At 37.1% G+C, this 16,137-nt stretch overlaps 2 protein-coding genes and 1 long non-coding RNA gene across 3 annotated transcripts; all 3 read right to left on the bottom strand.

Moving 5' to 3' along the window:
• Positions 1–3,862: 3,862 nt before the first annotated feature.
• Positions 3,863–8,001, bottom strand: LOC306996768 (uncharacterized protein). Its single transcript, XM_079609625.1, has 5 exons — positions 7,579–8,001; positions 7,000–7,192; positions 6,819–6,895; positions 6,638–6,725; positions 3,863–5,570 (listed from the first exon to the last, which is right to left on the bottom strand). Exons 1-5 carry the CDS (start codon positions 7,732–7,734, stop codon positions 4,126–4,128), a joined length of 1,959 nt encoding a protein of 652 aa, XP_079465751.1. The 5' UTR covers positions 7,735–8,001; the 3' UTR covers positions 3,863–4,125.
• A 375-nt stretch (positions 8,002–8,376) lies between these two features.
• Positions 8,377–11,382, bottom strand: LOC306996771. The gene is made up of 4 exons (XR_013797169.1): positions 11,351–11,382; positions 10,808–10,943; positions 10,490–10,572; positions 8,377–10,200 (listed from the first exon to the last, which is right to left on the bottom strand). It is a non-coding gene; the product is annotated as an uncharacterized lncRNA (long non-coding RNA).
• A 46-nt stretch (positions 11,383–11,428) lies between these two features.
• LOC306996767 (uncharacterized protein) lies at positions 11,429–15,619 on the bottom strand. The gene is made up of 5 exons (XM_079609624.1): positions 15,280–15,619; positions 14,776–14,983; positions 14,581–14,684; positions 14,408–14,495; positions 11,429–13,841 (listed from the first exon to the last, which is right to left on the bottom strand). Exons 1-5 carry the CDS (start codon positions 15,460–15,462, stop codon positions 12,373–12,375), a joined length of 2,052 nt encoding a protein of 683 aa, XP_079465750.1. The 5' UTR covers positions 15,463–15,619; the 3' UTR covers positions 11,429–12,372.
• Between the last annotated feature and the right edge of the window lie 518 nt (positions 15,620–16,137).

The following is a 16,137-nucleotide window of genomic DNA, read 5'->3' on the forward strand; positions in this document are numbered from 1 at the left end:
CCCCTGTCATTTTTCTTAGCAGTGAGGTTCAAATACTCAACAAACTTTTGCTTTGCACTTGTCCCCTATAGCCTAGTGGTCTAAGCACTGACATTTAACTCTTTTGGGATTTTGACGACTAGAGTTCAAGTCCCGGGTCATAGTGTTTTTTTTTTTTTTTTTCATACTTTTGGGATTTTGACGACAGGTCCCGGGTCATCGTTTTTTTTTTTTTTTTTTTTTTTTTCATACTTTCCTATCATGGTTAAAAGGCAAAAGATATTCTTTAAACTGATGGCAGTTAAGCTCCATCCACAAAAAAATTGAATCAGCCTTTTTTTAAGGCACTTCATCAAAACCTCTCAAAATGAGGGTGGGGGAACGGATTCCGACAGCTGTTTTTTTGCCGTCGGATTCTGTTCCCCCCCTGTCATTTTTCTTAGCAGTGAGGTTCAAATACTCAACAAACTTTTGCTTTGCACTTGACCCCTATAGCCTAGTGGTCTAAGCACTGACATTTAACTCTTTTGGGATTTTGACGACCAGAGTTCAAGTCCCGGGTCATAGTGTTTTTTTTTTTTTTTTTTCATACTTTTGGGATTTTGACGACAGGTCCCGGGTCATCGTTTTTTTTTTTTTTTTTTTTTTTTTTCATACTTTCCTATCATGGTTAAAAGGCAAAAGATATTCTTTAAACTGATGGCAGTTAAGCTCCATCCACAAAAAAATTGAATCTGCCTTTTTTTAAGGCACTTCATCAAAACCTCTCAAAATGAGGGTGGGGGAACGGATTCCGACAGCTGTTTTTTTGCCGTCGGATTCTGTTCCCCCCCTGTCATTTTTCTTAGCAGTGAGGTTCAAATACTCAACAAACTTTTGCTTTGCACTTGTCCCCTATAGCCTAGTGGTCTAAGCACTGACATTTAACTCTTTTGGGATTTTGACGACCAGAGTTCAAGTCCCGGGTCATAGTGTTTTTTTTTTTTTTTTTTCATACTTTTGGGATTTTGACGACAGGTCCCGGGTCATCGTTTTTTTTTTTTTTTTTTTTTTTTTCATACTTTCCTATCATGGTTAAAAGGCAAAAGATATTCTTTAAACTGATGGCAGTTAAGCTCCATCCACAAAAAAATTGAATCAGCCTTTTTTTAAGGCACTTCATCAAAACCTCTCAAAATGAGGGTGGGGGAACGGATTCCGACAGCTGTTTTTTTGCCGTCGGATTCTGTTCCCCCCCTGTCATTTTTCTTAGCAGTGAGGTTCAAATACTCAACAAACTTTTGCTTTGCACTTGTCCCCTATAGCCTAGTGGTCTAAGCACTGACATTTAACTCTTTTGGGATTTTGACGACCAGAGTTCAAGTCCCGGGTCATAGTGTTTTTTTTTTTTTTTTTCATACTTTTGGGATTTTGACGCCCGGGTCATCGTTTTTTTTTTTTTTTTTCATACTTTCCTATCATGGTTAAAAGGCAAAAGATATTCTTTAAACTGATGGCAGTTAAGCTCCATCCACAAAAAAATTGAATCAGCCTTTTTTTAAGGCACTTCATCAAAACCTCTCAAAATGAGGGTGGGGGAACGGATTCCGACAGCTGTTTTTTTGCCGTCGGATTCTGTTCCCCCCCTGTCATTTTTCTTAGCAGTGAGGTTCAAATACTCAACAAACTTTGGCTTTGCACTTGTCCCCTATAGCCTAGTGGTCTAAGCACTGACATTTAACTCTTTTGGGATTTTGACGACCAGAGTTCAAGTCCCGGGTCATAGTGTTTTTTTTTTTTTTTTTCATACTTTTGGGATTTTGACGACAGGTCCCGGATCATCGTTTTTTTTTTTTTTTTTTTTTTTTTTCATACTTTTGGGATTTTGACGACAGGTCCCAGGTCATCGTTTTTTTTTTTTTTTTTTTTTTTCATACTTTTTGGATTTTGACGACAGGTCCCGGATCATCGTTTTTTTTTTTTTTTTTTTTTTTTTTCATTCTTTCCTATCATGGTTAAAAGGCAAAAGATATTCTTTAAACTGATGGCAGTTAAGCTCCATCCACAAAAAAATTGAATCAGCCTTTTTTTAAGGCACTTCATCAAAACCTCTCAAAATGAGGGTGGGGGAACGGATTCCGACAGCTGTTTTTTTGCCGTCGGATTCTGAAACCCCCCTGTCATTTTTCTTAGCACTGAGGTTCAAATACTCAACAAACTTTAGCTTTGCACTTGTCCCCTATAGCCTAGTGGTCTAAGCACTGACATTTAACACTTTTGGGATTTTGACGACCAGAGTTCAAGTCCCGGGTCATCGTGTTTTTTTTTTGTTTCTTTCATACTTTTGGGATTTTGACGACAGGTCCCGGGTCATCGTTTTTTTTTTTTTTCATACTCTTCTATCATGGTTTAAAGGCAAAATATATTCTTTAAACTGATGGCAGTTAAGCTCCATCCACAAAAAAATTGAATCAGCCTTTTTTTAAGGCACTTCATCAAAACCTCTCAAAATGAGGGTGGGGGAACGGATTCCGACAGCTGTTTTTTGCCGTCGGATTCTGTCCCCCCCCCCCCCCCCCTCCCCCCCTCATTTTTCTTAGCAGTGAGGTTCAAATACTCAACAATTTTTGTTTTCCAGTTGTCCCCTATAGCCTAGTGGTCTAAGCACTGACATTTAACACTTTTGGGATTTTGACGACCAGAGTTCAAGTCCTGGGTCATCGTTTTTTGGGGGGGGTTTTTTCATACTTTTGGGATTTGGACGACCCAAACCCAGTGAGGGAACGGATTCCGACAGCTGTTTTTTTGCCCTCGGATTAATTGTAATAATTATTAACAATATTAATGTTTCAACTGTATTTTGATCAAATAAATGCAGCCTTTTTGATCAAATAAATGCAGCCTTGGTGAGCATAAGAGACTTCTTTCAAAAACATTAAAAAGAGCACAAACTTTTGAAAGGTAAAGTTAGTATATTTGTACATTAAAACACTTAATAATTTATAACACTGTTAAATGCCATTAGCAAATTTCTAATTTCAATTTTCAAATTTCAATTACAAATTTTCAAATTTCAATTTTTAGCCATCTCATTTTTCATTATTTACATTATAATGTTGTGATACCCTTTTTAAATGTTTTATTTTCAATTTATTTAGACAAAAAAGTATAAAATAGTATATTTTTCACTGTGTCCATCATCGGGAGGCACAGTCAGGAGGAACCCCGAGCTCCCAGCTGCTCTTTCGTTGTTGTGATAAGGTGATTGGTTCCCCTGAATTCAGCTTGCAGCAGGCCAGCCAACACCACATGTTGATATTTAGCACCCAGCCTCATTAAATCCCTTGCAGCATTACACACTTTTCCTCCCACTTCCTGTCTGTGGACGTGAGAGCTTCTAGAATGCTCTAGTTGATCATTACATCCACCTTCAGTCGCTCAGTGTTTGTATTACATCAAAGGACAATGATTACATGCTACGGAAGCGTGCAACATTATTTGGATTCTGTTTTTTCTGACCAGCATTTGTTTGGTTAGCCACATTCTTAAAAAGATCTTCTTTTGTGTTCAGCACAAGAAAGAAATTACAAGTTTGGAACAACATTAGAGTGAGTAAATAAGGACCGCTGTTTGACAGGCTTTTAAGTGCATGTGCGCTTCAGAAAAGCCCATGTTAGAACAGTATGGTGCATCAGCGCGCAAATGAAATGTTTAACCGGCAGGCTTTAAAGCACATGCAAATAATGAACTTTTGTGAATTGCAGTATCCCGTGAGTGTAACTCGACCTCTCCGTTAACATGCGATGTGAATGTACATCACATTGTACAGTATATGTTGGGACGAAGGCGCCAAAACTGCAACTGATAGAATTCCCTGTTACGCGATAATACGATTTTTCTTCAAAAGCAGATCGTAGAGACATTTTAATCGTCCACGATCAAAAATCGTGATATCGCACACCCCTACCTCTATGTCAAAATTTATAGATGATAAAACAGACCTAAAATTACAAGGAAAACAGCTTTTTATTTTTTGATAGATAAATAAATACAGTCAAGCATTTCTTGTAATTTCCACAAAATTAATTATAATCCTAAATAAATTCCAGGGACCTGTAGGTAGACATTACTCAATTTAGTCATTTCAGTTCAGAAAGCTGAAATCATTTAAAGTGGAGCGCATTTGTGATCTTTGTAATTCCTCTGATAGGCGAAACTTTTCCAACACTTAGTGCATGTGTACGGCTTGTTGCCAGTGTGAATGTGCATGTGGGCCTTCAAATTGTTGGGCTGTGTGAAACTCTTCAAACAAATTTCACAGGTAAACGGCTTTTCCCCGGTGTGCACAAGCCTGTGTCTTTTCAAATTGGCCGATAAATGAAACGCCTTGTCACACGTTTCACACTTGTGAGGTTTTTCACCGGTATGAGTGCGTATATGCATCTTCAGAGAGCTTGACAGCTTGAATCTTTTCCCACACAATACACATTTGTGAGGTCTTTCTCCTGAATGCAGAAACATATGGGTTTTATACGAAGCCCTCAGAGAAAAATCCTTACCGCAGATCTCGCACTTGAAAGGTTTTTCCCCCGTGTGAAGCTGCTGGTGCATCCGGAGGGAATGTACGCTGCTGTACTTCCTGTCACATAACGTGCACGTAAACGGTTTGCTGTTGTCCGAATGCAGCTGCAGGTGAGTTTTCAATGCGTAGGCGGAGCTCAGGAACTTCCCGCACACATCGCAGCGATGAGCGTTGCTCTTATCTCCCGGGTTTCCAATTTGATTGTGAGTTAGAATATGGTTCCTTAGGATATAATTATACTGGAATGTTTTCCCGCACATTTCACACATAAATCGCTTCTCTCCATGCACTCGCATGTGGCCTTTGAGAGTGCTTCTCTGATTGAATCTTCTGCCACACACCTCGCAGACGTATGGCTTGTCGCCGGTGTGAATGAGAATGTGGCGTTTCAGAGTCCCGGAAAGTGCAAAACTCTTCCCACAGATGTCGCACGTGTGCGGCCTCTCGCCCGTGTGCACACGAAGGTGGTGTTTCAAAAGTTTATGGTACTTGAAGGTCTTATTGCATTGGCTGCACTTTATCGGCCTGTCACTGGAATGAATTCTCTTGTGGTAGTTTAACGTGCCAATCAGGGAGAAACACTTCCCACAGGCGTCGCATCTGTATGGTTTTTCGCCCGTGTGCACCCTTTGGTGCATGTATAAACTTCTTTTGATTGTGAATCCCTGTCCGCATATTTCACAGGTAAATGGTTTGACTTCCGCATGGACCAGTTCATGCGCTGCGAGATCCCTGAAGCTCTTTCCACACGTAGCGCAGGGAAATTTCTTCTTCTCGAACTTCTGCGAGTGTTTGCGAAGGTGAGTCTCTAGCGCTCTCAGCAGTGTGAATTTCTTCCCACACTTTTCACAATTGTGCGGCCTCACGATTGAATGCACACGTTTGTGCTGCACAAGAGAAATCATCTTTGGAAAGGCCTTTCCGCACTGCTCACATGCAAAAGACTCTTTGTCCTGTGGCTTTTCAGGTTGCACGGTTGATGTCTGCAACACACCTTCCTGATCTTCAGACCAACCCACGTCATCAGCAGCTGGCAAAATGAAAAACAACATTACATCAACATCAATCATAGTCTATTCATATATTCCCAGAATATTCACAAAAATAAAATAGCAGTGAAGCAACATTTCTTCAACTTAGTTTATTTCAGTTACTTGCCATTTAATTTTGTTTTTCAGCTTTATTTAAATTAACAAAATACATTCTTAAAAGTTTTAGTTAAAGGTAGAGTAGGCAATTTAAGAGAGGCAAGCAAGCTAGCTTTGAGATCCCATAAGATCCCAGCCTCCCTTCAGAGCGACTCGAAAGCCACTCCTCCAAAAGACATGCACAGCCAGAGCAGAGTCTGCAGAGCGTTTCGAGAGACGACGTTAAATTGCCTCATGTCTCAAAGCACATAACATTACAATAATAAAGGACGTAAACAACTTAGAGCTCTGACTTGAATCACCTGACTGCTGCCGATTCATTTCAGCATTGTTAGTGTTGGCATAGAAATGCATAAATCCGAGTCCGAGGACGTGAACAGCTCCATGCATGGGTTGCCATCTTGTAATTACAATGACATGGCATGAACGCAACATTAACTTGTTGTTTTGGTTCAGGAGGAACTGTAAAAGGTGGCTGCTGTTTTTCTTGCGCAGCTCTGTGACTGTCTGTCTACAACTCTGCATAGCCTTACAAAACGTGTTGACGACATGTGACAGGTGTGCGAAGGTATGGAAATACATATGCTGACAGGCAGGTAGGACATCCTATCATAGCATTCGGACTGAATGCAATGATTGGACAAAAAATGTTTTGTTCCTGAGACTTCGACAAAAGATAAATGTACATGTTTTAATATTTAGACCACTTCTATTATTGATTGCTATGTGAATAAAATGTGAGAGAGTATCAAACTCATTAAAAACTTATTTAAAATATTGCCTACCCTACCTTTAACAATAACAACACTGACATTTATACACTAATGATTAATGTAAGTTTTGGTAATGTAAAACAGCAGCAGTAATCATTTAGAAGTTCTTGACACAATGAATGATTGCAAATGGTAAAGAGGCTGAGTAATTTCAAACTGAAAGTTGGGACTCTTACCGTCACTGATGAATATTGTCTGAATGGCTTCTTCTGCCTTTTCTGCCACCATACGACACTGGCTTGCATTACTGTCCTCCTGTGCATGCTATAATTCACATTACATGTAAATGTTTCAATCGACATTTAACACACATGTAAGTTATTTCCTTAAAAGAAATTTCACAGTATTATTATTCACCTCAATGCTTGAAGGTTGCTGGTGAGACGTTGCTGCCAACTCATTCAGAGGACTCATAGAGAAAGATATCGGATCTCCTGTAAGAGAGGAACACAAAACAAAAATGACCACAAATGCTAAAGAAGATAGAGAGTGCTGCATCTGCAAGTCTCTAGAGTGGCCTGATATTGAAATCAAGTACCCTGAAACTCCTGGTTTAGGATACATGTTGTTCCACTGAGGTCACGTCCCATCTGAGATGAAGTCTTCCTTATGTCATCTCGGCCATTCAAACACATTTGTGCTGGAACTGGTGCAACAGATGAACAGTATCTGAAGAGACTGCAAATCTTCTGCACTGCTTCTTTGGCAAACCTCTCCATTATGGAATTAAGCTGCATTGAAATAAGAAAAATGATAAATATAAAACCTTGAAATTATACGTTTAAAAATTGTAAATACAACAAAGGAATTAAGGCACCGTTTTCATAGTCAACAAAAAAAAAGCATTATATAAAAATGTAATATAATAGAAACAGCAAATATATCATACATAACTAAATATAGGTGTATGAGCCTTAGAGAGACATGCAAACATTAAAGAGTCAGTCGTAAACCTTAGCATGGCCAATTTCATGTTTAAAACACAATAGAAAATAATGTATGAATATAAGTTTATTACCCAGGCTGTAAACAAAAGGAGGATTCTTTCACTATTTTAATAAACAATCAATTTCAACCATGCACGTTAAAGTTCTAATAACAGACTTTCATATCCTACCATATGAATCTGAGTAACGTTATCGTTTGATTTGATGGTGAGATGAGATTCATCGTAGCTGCATGTAAAAGTCTTTCGTATCTCCAGCTTGGCCGTGTCCGTCAGTAATGACATAACCAGAGTGGTTTGACTCTGAAAAAGCTCATACCGGGCCATAGTGACCACCGTTAAGAGACGTGCAGTAAATCCAACTCAGTTTGTGCCTGACAGCTAGCCAGAATCAGAGGATAATTCATATCTTGAACTCCCTAGAAAAGTTGCACTGGTAAAGTACTTCCTCTTTGTTTTAAAATAAAAGTACCCGAATTGTTTGCCATTCGACAAAAGAAATTGGATATGATTAACAAACAAAACATAAGGCTTAGAAACTTGATTCTAAAAATAAGACCCCTTATTGACCTCAGTCAATTCAAAATATATCTCAGAACAAATATAATATAATTTCAAAATAAAAGTATCTGAACGCTATTCAAAGGATACATGCTTAGCTTAGCTAATTACAAAATAAAATAAATCCTAATTACATTTTTATTTTTTTTGTGTTGGTTTGATAACAAATTCCCTCAGATATATTTTTTAAATAACAAAGCAATGAACACTTTTGACACAATGAACCTTTACTGTAATTTGATGACTGGATAATGATTTTTAAAATACTTTTATCAGTTAAATTCGTTGAGGAATCATTCCATTTTTTTGAATATTCATTGAAAAGCCTAAATCTATAACATTATTCGCAAGAATCTTCACAAGACCAGGGGTTAAATAATTAATATCAGAGCTTACTTGAAACATTTTGATTATTTAAAAAATGTTTATTGCGTTTAAGATTTGATTATGCGACTTTCACAGACTTGGAACACACAATTTCCTCAATTTAAAGTTTCCAGGTTTGTCATAACCATGCCAACATTTACATAAATTATTATTACTCTGTGAAGGTACCCTGATATTATGCATCAAACCACTTGATATAGGTCCATTGAAAATGTAACATAAAAATGTACAACAAATTGTTTAGCATGTTTAATTTAATGTTTTCATAATAGAAACATTTGCCAAGGAAAAATTACAATGTTTCCACCACATCTTTTTCACACAAGTTTGCATTTGTGATCATTGAAATGTCTAAGATATGTATAATTCTTCCCACACTTCTGGCATGTGTAGGGTTTCACTCATGTGCTTTAACACGGTCGGGTTCTCGAAACCAGTCCCCACAAACCTTACAACTGAACGTCTTCTCCACAGTATGGACGTGCCTGTGGCGCTTTAAATTTCCATACAAGCGAAAGGTCTTTCCACAAGTCTCACATTTGTGAGTTTTTACATCTGTATGAGTCTTCATGTGCATTTTCAAAGAGCCAGACCACTTGAACGCTTTCCTGCACACTATGCATTTGTAAGGCCTTTCTACTGAGTGGCACAAAGTTTTAAAACGACTTCCTGAGTACGTAGGCCTTACCGCAGATCTCACAAATGAACGGGGTCTCCCTCGAGTGAAGTTTCTCATGCATGCGAAGATTATAAACATTGCTGTAGCGCTCGCATGTAAACACTTTGCTGTTGTCTGAATGTGGCTGCATTTTAAATGCAGAGTTGAAGTTCGGAAACTGGCCATTGCTCTTATCTCCTGAATTTTCTGTCTGATTGTGAGTTAACATGGTTCTGTAGCAAAAACTCATGCTGGAATGTTTTCCCACACACTTCACACTTAAATTGCCTCTCTTCATGCACCCGCATATGGACTTTCAAATTGCTTCTCTGCGAAAATCTTTTACCACACACCTCACAGATGTATGGCTTTTCACCAGTGTGTGTGGATTAAGACGTGGCGTGTCATAGCTTCATGATGGGCAAATAATTTACCACAGATTTTACACGTATATCGCCTCTCACCGGTGTGCACAGGAAGGTGGCATCTCAAATGACTCTTGCACTTGAAGCTCTTGCTGCAATGACTGCATTTTATCGGCCTGTCGTCTGAATGAAACTTCTTGTGGCAATTTAGGGTGCCTATCAGAGAGAAACGTTTCCCACAGGTATCACACGTGTATGGTTTTTTACCCGTGTGCACCCTCTGGTGCATGTACAGTGGTATGAAAAAGTTTGGGCACCCCTGTAAATTTTCATGATTTTCTTTTATAAATCATTGGTTGTCTGGATAAGAAATGTCAATTAAATATATCATATAGGAGACAAACACAGTGATATTTGAGAAGTGAAATAAAGTTTATATGATTTATGGAAAGTGTGCAAGAACTATTTAAACTAAATTAGGCATGTGCATAAATTTAGGCACCACAAAATAATAATTAACTCAATATTTTGTGCATCCTCCTTTTGCATAAATAACAGCCTCTAAACACTTTATATAGCGTTTAAATATATCATATCATGAGTTTTTAGCGCTCTTAATTGTGAGAACTTCTTCCCGCATTTTTCACAACAATGCTGCTTTTTGACAATGCACACGTTTGTGTCGCAGAAGAGAGAACATCTTTGGAAAGACCTTTCCGCACTGCTCACATGCAAAGGACTCTTTGTCCTGTGGCTTTTCGGGTTGCTTGATTGATGTCTGCAACACGCCTTCCTGATATTCAGACCAGCCCACGTCATCGGCTGATGGAAAAAATAACACAATAATCCAAAATTAATGTAGAACATATACAGTGGGGAGAACAAGTATTTGATACACTGCCGATTTTGCAGGTTTTCCCACTTTTAAAGCATGTAGAAGTCAGTAATTTTTATCAAAGGTACTCTTCAACTGTGACGAGTGAGTGCAGAACAAGACTCAATGCAGTCATCACAAAGAAATAGCCTTACTATATATACTATAGTAGCTGTACATTTAGGCTTTTATGTAAATGACATACATAATAATGCAAGTATGAGAACTATACATTACCATCACCAATGACTACAGTCCGAATGTCGTCTTCTGCTCTGTCCTCCACCAACACATTTGCTTGCATTGCTCTCCTGCGCAGGCTGTAATTCACATCACATGGACATGTTTTATACTGTATAACCATCACTATGTATTAAGACATAATACACATATTGTTGTTTTTGATTCAGCACAGAAAGAAAACCCTAATAATTATATATATATATATATATATATATATATATATATATATATATATATATATATATATATATATATATATATATATCCAACAATTCAAATTATTCAAACAATTTTAATAACAGAAATTCTTACCATGTGAGTCAGAGTGTCACTCTGTGTCATGTTGAGCTGAGGTTCAGCAAAGCTGCATGTCTTTGGTGTGTCCTGTTTTGGCATGTCCAGCATGAATACGATGAATAGAGTAGTTTGACCCTGAAAAAGCTCATACCTGGACATAGTGACCACAATTACGAGATGTGCAAAAATGAGAAAGTGTGTTTCAAAGGTGTTTCAAAATAACATTTCTGCAAGAATTTTTCTACAAATAAAATCTGCTTTGGCAGTCCAGTCTGTAAAGGCAGTTTGGAAACATGCAAACAAATGATCCAATAAGTGTTCTTAGTAAAGGCAAACCATTATATTCGTAATTACGCGTCTGGAATGCAAACTCCCTGAAAAAGTTGCGCTCTCGCTCTCAGCGCTAAACACTTCCTCTTTTGTTCATGACCATTTCAAAGTAAAAGTATACGAATACGCGCCATTGACCATAAATCTTTTTTAATTACGACTAATTATACATAATACTATACTATTTATAATAGTCAGAGCATTTTCTGGATAATGGACTTGACCGACCATCAAATTGTCAGTTCCTGTACTTCCGAGGCAAAGTTTTCAAAATAAAAGTAATTTATACTCACGAAAGCTGGAGAACATAGAGAACCCACTGCATTTAATAATTTATCTGTTTTGATAAGAAAAGTCCAACGTATTGACAACTCAACCATTACAGGCACAGCAAATATGTACAACAATTTATGTGCTTTATTATTATTCATAGTGAATATTACTATTAAACGAATAGTTCACTTCAAAATAAATTTTCTGTCATCATTTACTCACCCCAAGTCGTGGGTGTTTAATTTCTTGCTTCTGCTGAACACAAAGGAAGATATTTGAAGAATGTCGGTAACCACAGTTGATGTACCCCATTGACTTCCACAGTAGGGAAAAAAATACCATGGAAGTCAACAGGGTACATCAACTGTTTTGGCTACTGACATTCTTCAAAATATCTTCTTGTGTTCAGCAGAAGAAAGAAATTCATACAGGTTTGGAAAAACTTGAGGGTGAGTAAATGATTAGTAAATGAAAAAAGTAATGACTTGTACATTTGTACAATTAAAAAAAAACTTTTTTTTAAATTATGCGTAATGAAAATATGTTTTTTGAATAAATCAATTTTCATTTTGAAGTCAACTAATCCTTTAACTACAGGAATGGTTATGTTATATATAAAAAACAATAGTTAAAAAAACATTGCATTCCCAACAAACTGTAATGAGAAATTCGCAATGTAGAACTATTGATTTTGCACATTAATAATTGGCTTAAAAATCATTTGATTTCAGACCCAATTCATTAATGTATCTCTATTGAATGAATGAAAAATGTATTGATACTTATCCAGAATTTCGTCTAAGAAAGAGAATAAAGGTAAACAAATACACTGTGCTATGGTACATATTTTTGTCTTTAACATATAGTGAACCTTCATGACATTCCCAAACATTTGACTGAAAGAAACTGTAAATATAACAAAGAAAATGTCACTGCAATTCAGCTCAAAACAAAATTCCTTTAAAGCAACTTCTTTTTCACACAGGTATACATTTGTGGTCATTGTAATTTCTACGGTATGCATATTTCTTCCCGCATTTCTGGCACGTGTAGGGTTTCACACCAGTGTGGATTTGCATGTGTGCCTTTACATGGTTAAGTTGTACAAACTTTTTCCCACAGACCTCACAGCTGAACGGCCTCTCGCCTGTATGGACACGCTTGTGTCGGATTAAGTTTCCAGATAAGCGGAAGCACATTCCGCAAGTTTCGCACTTGTGTGGCTTTTCACCGGAATGAATGCGCATATGCAGTCTAAGACTGTAAGGAAGTCCAAATTTGCTCCCACAAACAGAACATTTGTAGGGTTTAGCTTTGGTATGAACAATCTCATGCTTTTTCAAACCAATTCTCTGAGTAAAAGTCTTATCACACACACCACACTTGAACGGCGTCACCCCTGAATGTAGTTGCTCATGTTCCTTCAGCGTATACAAGCTGCTGTAGCTTTTACCGCAGACTTTACACATGTACGGATCCTTTTCTGAGTGGAGTCTCTCGTGCATTCTGAGGAAAGCGGTAGAACTGTAGCATTTTCCGCATACATCACACGGGAAAGAATTCTTTCCATATCCAGATTTGCCATCTATATTTGCTCCGGAATTCTTACTATGTGTGAGTAAGTGTTTCTGTAAAGCATAGTTAAAAACAAAGCTCTTCCCACATATTTCACACATGAATGACTTCAGAGCTCCGTGTATCGCCATGTGCCTCTTCAGAGATTTGCTTTGATAAAACTGCTTGGAACAGATTTCACACACATGCCGCTTCACACCACTGTGCACAAGGAGATGCCTTCTGAGGTTTGTAATGTGGCCAAACTTCTGCCCGCATAAATGACATATATGGGGTTTCTCCCCTGTATGCACAACCTGGTGCAAATTCATTTGCTTTTCTGTTTTGAATGTCTTGTCGCAGAGACTGCATTTCCACAGTTTCTCATTTAAATGAACAGTCAGATGGTTGGTGAGGTTTCCAGAGTGTGTAAAGTGCTTCCCGCATGTCTCACAGCTGTATGGTTTTTCACCTGTGTGGATCCTCTGGTGTGCCAGTAAACTCCCCTTTACGGTGAAGCCATGTCCACATATGGAACAAAGAAACGGCTTCACTTCCAGGTGGACACGTTCGTGCATCTTAACATTGGCAAAGGTTTTCCCACATGTTTTACAGAGTCCTTTCTTATCGGCTGAATTGTGATGCAGTAGGTGTTTCTCTAATCCTTTTAAGAATTTAAACTTCTTCCCGCACTGCTCACAACTGTGTGGCCCTTTTAAATGTCCACATTTGTGCTGATTTAGTGAGTGTCTCAAGATACATTTCTTTCCGCACTCATTACAGTCAAATGATATTGTCTTCTTGGTTTTCTTGGACTTTGTACTGCTTTGCTCTGCCTGCGGGTTTACTTCAGGTTGCTGGTCTTCAACAGAGGCAATGGTACTGTATTCAACTGCAAAACATCAACAGGGTTTCAATTACTACAAGTTACAAGTACAATGTATGTGTGTATATCAATATTGATGATAATAATAAGAAGAAATGTTTCTTAAGCAGCAATTCAGCATATTTTAATGATTTCTGGAGGATCATGTGACATTGAAGACTAAATTACATTTTAAAATATATACAAATAGAAAATAGTAACTATATCCTCTGTAATAATAGTTCACAAAATTACTGTTTTTATTGTTTTTTTGAATCTAAATAAAAGCCTTAATAAACTAATCTAAATAAATTAAATGTATTATAATTAAAAGTACTAAAAAAGATAAATAAAACTATGGATTGGGGAAAAGTTAGGCTATTTCAAGATATATATATATATATATATATATATATATATATATATATATATTCTGTAAGGTTAGTATTTTATTATTTAGCAATGCCAAACATATTGAAGTGTAAAAAAATAAACAATAAATACATTAATAAATAATTTAATTAATAATCACTAAATTTCTACATTTCTTAGCTTGTTATTTCACATAAATATCAAAGCTGTGCAGCACATACATTCTATAAAAAATGCTTGGACTGGCTTCTCTTTTCCACCACTTGACGACTCAGGAGAAAATTCAGAAACGTTTCCCTCCTCTGCACACTGAAAGAAAAAGAAAATCAATACAAACGCTGTCGCAAGCATTTTGGCAAACAAATTAGTTACATTATTTCAATATTGAACTGACCAGCTGGCCTTTAACAGAATCTTGTGGTTGTACATTTTCTTCAGGTAACACAGTGAGTATATTCGGTCTCTCCGTCGACACTGATGGAGCTACAGCTGTCGAATCTGAGAGGAGGGTGAGAAATTACTAGTTAAAATTGTAGTGGATTAAATATTCTTAACAAATGACATTCAATTAAAATGCAGGACGTCTTACCGGGCACATTTTTGACAGTTTGATTGTTTTTTCCTACTGGTTTCTTCAGATTCTCCTTCACCATCTCTTTCACATTTACTACATCAGCATGGTAACTTTTAGAGGCCTTCAGCTGAGTTGGCTTAAGAGCAAAGCAATAACTGAAGACTTTGCATATTTTTTGAACAGCCACGTTGGTAAAGGTCTCCATCACAGCTGTGAGCTTTACCTGCAACAGATATCAAATACTGGTTGTTTTTCTGGACTTCTTCACCTGCCTTAATGTTCAGTTTTGGAACTAGCAAGATGGAACTACTGAACATTTCTTTGAAAGAATGAAATACAGTTACTTATTATAGTGTTAAACATAGAAAAATACTTGAATAATCATATAAAACGTGTCTTAACCTTAAAATAAAATACTACAAAGAGCAAAAACTCTGATGGATCACAACTGACAAAAAAAATCCCTTAATAAAAATTAAATACCACGCAGAATATCTGCAGAACAAAAACTAAACGTACCAGTCTGCGTTGTTTCTCATTCATTTCCAATATTGGATCTCTGTCACAACCGATTTCATTGTGGGATGGGCGAAATTCACAGTCAAAAACTTTCTGAATTTCGTCTCGAGCTGTTTCTGACAACAGTGTCATTATAGACAAAGTTTGTTTGCGAAATAATTCATTCTCCACCATTGTGCTCATACAAAAATTGTAATATAATTGCACATTTTGATATATAAAGTGATTGAATGATGTGACAACACAAACGATTCCGCGTTTACTGTGTTCATCTTAACTTCCGTTTCTAGAAGGACTACATATTCAAAATAAAAGTTTTCGAAACCGTTTATTTCTATATGGGGAGGCTGCAGACCTGGAGCCGGTAGATATAGGACCCAAACAGTTTTACGCCCCTGGCAGTTTTACGCCCCTGTTGTTCCTGATGCGTCCAGTAGGGAGATATACTGCGAAATAACATCATTAAATCGACGCTTACACATTAATAACCCGTCCATAGACTTGCCAATTTTGTGTTTTTTGTTCATTTAAATATAAACGCTACAGTGTAGATCTGCACGGATTAAAATAGAAAAATAGATGCAGATATTCAGTCGGTGTTCACTCTCTTCACTCAGCCTACAGAAGACTTTTGTTTTTGTGAATTGAAAAATTAAAAATACACATAGTTGGATCAACTACGTGTTATGACAAGTAATGATATGACCTACTGCAGTTATAGGCCTATTCACCGTATGTTTTTATATGGAGACTAAGTTAAATATGTTGTTGTGAATTTATATAAAGTTACATTTAGATATTAACCATATTTAGACCATTAGACATACAGTACCGTGTAATCATATGGATCCTCGATTT

Source organism: Phoxinus phoxinus, assembly GCF_949152265.1.
Source record: "Phoxinus phoxinus genome assembly, chromosome: 4".
Taxonomy (NCBI): Eukaryota; Metazoa; Chordata; class Actinopteri; order Cypriniformes; family Leuciscidae; genus Phoxinus; species Phoxinus phoxinus.